The sequence below is a fragment of the Triticum urartu genome, chromosome 3 (genome assembly GCF_003073215.2).
Source record: "Triticum urartu cultivar G1812 chromosome 3, Tu2.1, whole genome shotgun sequence".
NCBI lineage: Eukaryota > Viridiplantae > Streptophyta > Magnoliopsida > Poales > Poaceae > Triticum > Triticum urartu.
Genome location: NC_053024.1, coordinates 696,846,998 through 696,853,472, shown reverse-complemented (window position 1 = coordinate 696,853,472; position 6,475 = coordinate 696,846,998). Strand labels below are relative to the sequence as shown.

Below are 6,475 nucleotides of genomic sequence, written 5' to 3'. Positions count from 1 at the left end.
CGAAGCCCTTGGTTGGGGATGGCGGTGGAGCACCGATAGCGGAAGAAGTTCGACAGTCCACTGTGCGGAGGAGGGCCAACAGAGAAGAGGAGAGGGCTGCTCGGTCAACGAGGGGGGCGTGTATGAGCGAATTGGCACGGGCCCTAGCGGTTAGTCCGACGTGGCGGCGCGTCTAAGCATCTCCATATCCGCCCCAGATATAGGCCGGGTATAGGGAGTGTCGGTCAGTCTGGACATTTGGGCAGGATGTGGGGCGCATGGTTGGGTGGCATTTTTTTGTCTGGACACTGACTGGGCAGCCCGTACAGGCGTTTGGGGCAGATATAAGGGGTCCAGTTGTAGATGGTCTAAGATAGATAATGAGGCTCGGTATTCTCCGACGAGGTTTCTTCTTCTCAGGCAAGGTCCAACGTGCCAGAAAAAAGAAGGTGACCGATGCAACAAAAAAAATCATGGCACCTGATAAATACCCCTCCGTCTCATAATGTAATAGTATATTGGACGTAATAAGCTAGATCATATATTATGGGACAGAGGGAGTAGCAAAAATTGATATTTGGTTACAGAGGGAGTAATTAATAGCTCATCTATTTTATTCATTCATTTCCATTAACCAATACAATACCTTAATTACTTTCTCTCATAAGTACAATATATACCCAAATGCCAAATGTAGAAATGCAAAACTATAGTTGGTGTATGTGGTACAATTCCTTTGCTGATCCCATTAGATCAAATTAATGTGTGGTTGTATGTGTGTATTAGTATCAGTAGTATAACTATACTCTCGGAGATAATAACCGTAGTAGGTGACCGTCGTCAGACGTCCATGTCCAGCACGAGAGGCGTGTCCCCCTTCTCGACGCTGAAGGCCTTGTGCATCTTCCCCGTGGCCGTCGCGAGCTGCACGACGTACGAGCCGTGGTACCCCCTGAACTTGAAGTTGCCGTCGCTGTCGATCTTCCCGCGCGCGTGCGACGTCCACTCCTGCCGCAGGTTGATGAACCTTTGGCCGGCGTCGTTGATGGTGCCGTCGGAGTTGACGAGGCAGGCGTCCTGGCGCCACATGTGCCCCTGCATGAACCCCCAGAGCACGACGCCCTCCACGGCCGGGTGCGCGTACGCCTCCCGGAGCACCACCTCCAGGTCCTCGGCGCGGAGGCAGACGTCGGACTCGCACACGTCCAGCTCGGTGAGCCAGACGGGGAGGTCGGTGGTGGCGAGCTTGTCGAGCGCGTCGCAGATGATCTCGCCGGCGGGGTTGGTGACGTGGCCCTGCAGCCCGATGCCGCCCACGGGGGCGCCCTTCTCCATGAGCGCGTTGACCTGCGCGATGTACTTCTCCGGGGTGGCGTTGGGGTCGCCGCCGCCCTCGACGTTGTAGTCGTTGACGAAGAGGGCGGCGCCGGGGTCGAGCCTGGCCGTCTCCTTGAACATGAAGGCGTTGACGTCGTCGCCGAGGCGGTCCTGGAAGAAGGTGCCGTGGAGCATCTCGTTGTTGACGTCGTAGTGCGGGAACCGGCCGGCGTAGCGGGTGAGGAGGCTTGTCAGCCGGCCCTGGACGGCGGCGGTGAGCTGGTCGGTGGGCAGGTCCTTGACCCACTTCTGCACCATGCGGTCGACGGCCCAGAAGATGCAGTGCCCCCGCACGGGCTTGCCGTGGCGGTCGCAGAAGTCGAGCAGCGCGTCGGGGTCGGTGTAGTTGAGCTGCCCCTGCACCGCCTCCGTGTGGTACCACTTGAGCTCGTTCTCGAACACCGCCCAGTCGAAGTGCTTGGTGAAGTAGTCGACGAACGCCGGCTCCTGGATCACCGCCGGGTTGATGCACGCGCCGAACGCGAAGCTCGTGTCCATCTGCATCACCCGGATCGACGCCCCCGACACCGCCGACGACGCCCCGGCGCCGGCGAACTTGAGCACCACGTCGCGCTTCCGCACCTACGTACGTGCAACAAGCACGGTGCGCGTGAGTCATTGCGTTACGTGTCAACCGAAACTGACATGTGTCGTGAGTTTGGCGCCGCCGTGCCAGTACATACATTTATGCAGTTTGGTGCCAAGCTAGCTTACCAAAACCCATAGAAAAATATAGTAGTAGTAAATCGTTTTCAGTTTGGAGTGTTAGTTAGATGGTGGCGATGTGAGAGCTGACTCACCTTGTCAGTCTTCTTCCGGAGCTTCTTGAACCGGGCCTTGCGGTCCGTGGCGAACACCTGGAGATCCATCACCTTCACGTCGACGCCGGCGGGCGCGCCCTGGACGTGCACCGCGGCGCCGGACGCCGGACTCGCCTTGAGCCGGAACACGCCCTTGATCTCCGTCCACTTGCCGGCCTCGGCGCACACCGCGCCGCCCTCGACCACCAGCGCGCACTCCTCGTCCTCACCGTCCACGCGAATGTTGACGCGCACCGCGTGCTCCCCGGCGGCGCCGTCGCCGAGGCCGATCCAACCGGCCACCCGGTAGGTGACGCGGGGCTTGAGCGCGCCAGCCGGGATCGCCTGGCAGAGGCCGTCCTCCTCGCCCCCGCGGCCGGTCGCCAGAATGTACCTGCCGCTGGGCCTGTACCCGTCCTCCACGTCGTTGATGGTCTCCGTGGGCACCTTCTCCGGCTCCTCGTGCTGCACCGACAGCTCCGTGCATGCCCCCAGCGGCGCCCACCCGGCGAGCCCGTCCTCCAGCGCGCTGTTCCGGATCACGTTGGCGTTGAACACCACCCCTTGAGCGCAGCAGCTGCAGGCCATGGCGCTGGCGGTAGGAGGCGGTAGGGGAGCGCGCTTGTCGTCGGTGGCAGGCGGTGCGGTGGTGCGGTGAGGCTGAGGAGGGATCGCGGCGGCCGGCCGTATATAAAGGGGGGAGGGTCGGCCATCGAGATCACGGCGAAATAGCTCGAAAGCGCACCGAACGCCGGTCGCAAAATATTGCAGAGGCTCCAAGCAACCACCGCACCTCCACACACACACCATGCATCTTTTCCCACCCTCTCCCTCTCTCTTCTCTGCTTTTGAGTAACAGTAAAGCTTGCGCAAGGCCTGGCGAACTAGAGAGTAGAGACCAGCCGCGACTGGCGTGTGGGGCCGGCCGGCTTCCCGGGCCCGCGTGTCAGAGGGACGGCTGGGCGGCTGTTGGATCTGATAGGCTGTTGTTTGTGGTAAGCATGATGATGATGATTACAGGCACTAGCAGAAGCGCTCCTTTTCTTGGCTTTGGGAAGAGACAACTTAAAGCGCTGCATACTTCAGGCCGATCCATCCATCACGGTTTGGACCAATCGGGGCTTAGATTCCACATCAACTTTCCGTCGTAATTCCAGGACATTATATCCCTCATCTAACTGAAGACGACACTAACATGACACCAACTTCAGTAAATCAACGCACCGTCAAGCGCCATTTGCCTGCAATCAAATTGCCAAGGGTCGGTACATAGGCATTATTAAAAGAGGAGAACAACAAGAGGACGTTGGCATGCAACAGAACGCAGAGGCCGGACCGGCGGCAACAACGTTGGACCTGTAGTACGTACGTCCATGACGGCGGTGGGATCGAGGAGGATCGGCGAGACGGCGACGCGCCCAACTTGCGGCCGCCCCACCACCGCGGAAACATGGCGGTCGACGGCGGCGACGACGATGGGCCATACACTGATCGCTCGGTCGGCTTAGGCGTACGAAACCGGATTACAAAGCGTCAAGACACGAGCATCGCCCGGCTAAAAGCGAGGTTTGGTGGCCCATTTTGTTCATTTCGTGGCTGTAAATGTCATGTGTTTACACAAGGCCAATCACCGGCCGAGCATGCCCATGTCCAGTAGGGGCTCGGGTGTTTGTGTGGACATACATGGATTGGATGGTGCTCGAATCATTTGAGTCGCTACGCAACGGCGATACGCGCGTACGCATGCACGAGATCGATCGGATCGGTTCGTGCATGCGTGACGGGCCAAGCAAGCCATGATTGATGAGAGAGGCAGAAGAAAAGTTGGAGAGATGGATGGATCCGGCGAGCGTACATGGGAACGGCGTGCTCTGCTCTGTTTTGGCTAACCGAATCTCATCAGAGGTCACGTTTGTTTGTTCGTTCGTTCGGACTGGCAAGTACGTCGGCCAAACTTCCCTCCAAAGTTACGCCTCCACTGCAATTGCCGTTCTGCACGAGAGCCATGAGAGAGACAAAGTCAAATCCTGCTAACGGGATACAACTCCTCCCAAGTCCCAGCCCAACACTCGCGGACGATGTGAGCTTTTTGCTCATTTGAGCCATGAAGAATTACTCCTACGCACCAACGCTCCATGCTCAAAGTTGATAAAATTCCTTTCAAATCGATGAACTTTTGCAAAGAGAGTCTTGGTTCAGTGGTTGGACATGCGGTTGTGCAGCCTAACGATCAGAGTTTAATTTCTAGAATTGACAGGTGATGCACAGGGGTTCTCCTCAATTTATTGAGAATCAAGTTTGGTATGTGATGGAACCACTCATCAAAATATATCTTGATACACACCTAAAAAAATTCTGAGGACCGTGTTTATCTTGGTACTAATACTAAAATGGCCGTATGCATCTCTAGTTGGTGCAGAGGCCGGGGAAGTGAAATTCTCCTCCAATTTTAAAGACACTCTGTTTCTGCCCGGTACCCTCGCGCCGCACCATGCGGGCGACTCGAGGGCGAACGCGAGCGCCGCCGCCGGGCCTCATACATCTTCGATCCCTCGCTGTCGCTTGAGGCTGGCACCGGCCAAGTCCGAGCCGCAGCCAAGGACGGCAGCAGCGGGGCCGTCTCACCCTGGGAGAGGCTGCGATCTGGGCTTTGGCCCGCGGTGGACTTCCCCGGCGCAGCGGCACCGGCGGCTCGTCAACATCCCTCCGCCCTACGGTGGCTACCGGCCGACCATGGGGCTCCGAGGCGACGTCCGGCGAGCCTGGCCCCTGCAGGATCCAGATCTGGCATCTGCAAGCCTGTAGGGCCGATGGGCCTGGGCGGGCCTCGTCCGTCATGAGTGCTGGCGTCGGCGGCGACGGCAGGCGCGGTTCGTTATGCGGCCAGCGGTCTGCTCCAGCGGTTCTCCTAGCATCAGATCTGAAGTTCTCCATTTGGTCCACTTCCCGCTGGATCTCGCATCAGTGATCTTCACCGAGCTGATGGTGGCTGGGCACGGTGGTGTGAGTAGGGCTCGGGAGAAATCCTTTGGTGGCTTGGCCATCCACGTCGGTGACACCGCCTGCGGGCGCTGCTTCCCTCCCTGGAGGCATTGACGAGATCCCTTCTCCACGTCCCCTCTTATCCGACCCGAGGTTAATTCCTGTTATCCCTTGCGGATGCGGCGGCGGCGGCGCTCGGTGCCGTTACCTCCATGGGGGCGTCGTTTGGCTAGGAGAAGTTGGTGTGTGGTGCCATGTGGTTAATTCCGTCTCCTGACCCCCCCCCCCCTCTCGGACGAAAGTCCAAAATCCGCGTGATTGGACGGCGGCGATGACTTATGTGTCGTACCCTTCATGAAGGCGCCGTTTGGGGAGGCTTGGGTATTCGGGAGAGGATTCAGGCGGAGGGGATGGGGCCAGTGGCAGCAGGTGGTGTTCGCGAAGAAGGAGCGGCGTGGCATCTGGCACGTCGACAACGGCGGGTCTCAGCGGCATGGAGCAGCGGGGTCTCGCCGGTGGGCGTGTGATGATGGACAAGCGCAGGATGGTGGCGTTGTCTGGCTTCGTGGTGGCGCCGACGGCAGCTAGACCGGGCAAGATAGATGCAGCAGTACAACACTGATGATGGATTGGTGGCAGGTGGCTGCGGCGGCCTCATACTCGGCAGGCGTCCTGATTGAGGAGTATGCCGGACTGATGGGTGCCCCATGCCCAGCAAGTGTCCTGGTTGGAACGCGGTATGTTGAGTTTGATTGCTCCTTGTCGCAATATTACTATCAACTTTTTTTCTTCGCGTTTTTCTTTTCAGCATGTTGTTGGGCCAGCCCGCTAGGCGTCGCGTGTGAGCACCAGCCCGCTAAGCGCCGAACAAGAGCTCCCTTTCTCGAGCTCCTACTCCTGACCTCGTGAGATTGCAAATGCTACAGATCGCCCGCTACCAGCTTTGTCCATCGATCGTCTACACACGACCCGAAGCAGGCCATGGCCTAGTAAACACAACAACTAGTTGTCTTCTTCTTATATTTACATAACTTTCAGCCACTGTCACCATTGTTTTAGGAAATCGCCCACGGGTGATCCGACGCGGGCTAAGGCCTAGTAAACACAACAACTGGCTATTTTTTCTGCTTACGTAAGTATCAGCGTTTGGTTCACCATGATTTTTGGAAATATGTACAACCTTCCGTCCGGTATTGGGAAGGTTCCAATTTTTTTTTCATATTTCAGGTTTTCTTTTTTTCTTATCTTTTCATACATGAACAATTTAAAATAATTATGATCATTTTTCTAATTCATGATTATTTTAGTTTCGAATATTTTTAGGTTCACCAAAAAAG

General features: G+C 57.3%; 1 protein-coding gene across 1 annotated transcript; it reads right to left on the bottom strand.

Moving 5' to 3' along the window:
- Positions 1-572: 572 nt before the first annotated feature.
- Positions 573-2,981, bottom strand: LOC125545977 (endo-1,4-beta-xylanase 1-like). Its single transcript, XM_048710053.1, has 2 exons — positions 2,157-2,981; positions 573-1,938 (listed from the first exon to the last, which is right to left on the bottom strand). Exons 1-2 carry the CDS (start codon positions 2,964-2,966, stop codon positions 820-822), a joined length of 1,929 nt encoding a protein of 642 aa, XP_048566010.1. The 5' UTR covers positions 2,967-2,981; the 3' UTR covers positions 573-819.
- Between the last annotated feature and the right edge of the window lie 3,494 nt (positions 2,982-6,475).

Excerpts from the sequence above, each read along its gene's own strand:
- LOC125545977 (XM_048710053.1), bottom strand. The coding sequence starts at position 2,966 with ATGGTGTGTGTGTGGAGGTGCGGTGGTTGCTTGGAGCCTCTGCAATAT. Across the intron at positions 1,939-2,156 it reads TCCGGAAGAAGACTGACAAG|GTGCGGAAGCGCGACGTGGT; the intron begins GTGAGTCAGCTC and ends GCACGTACGTAG.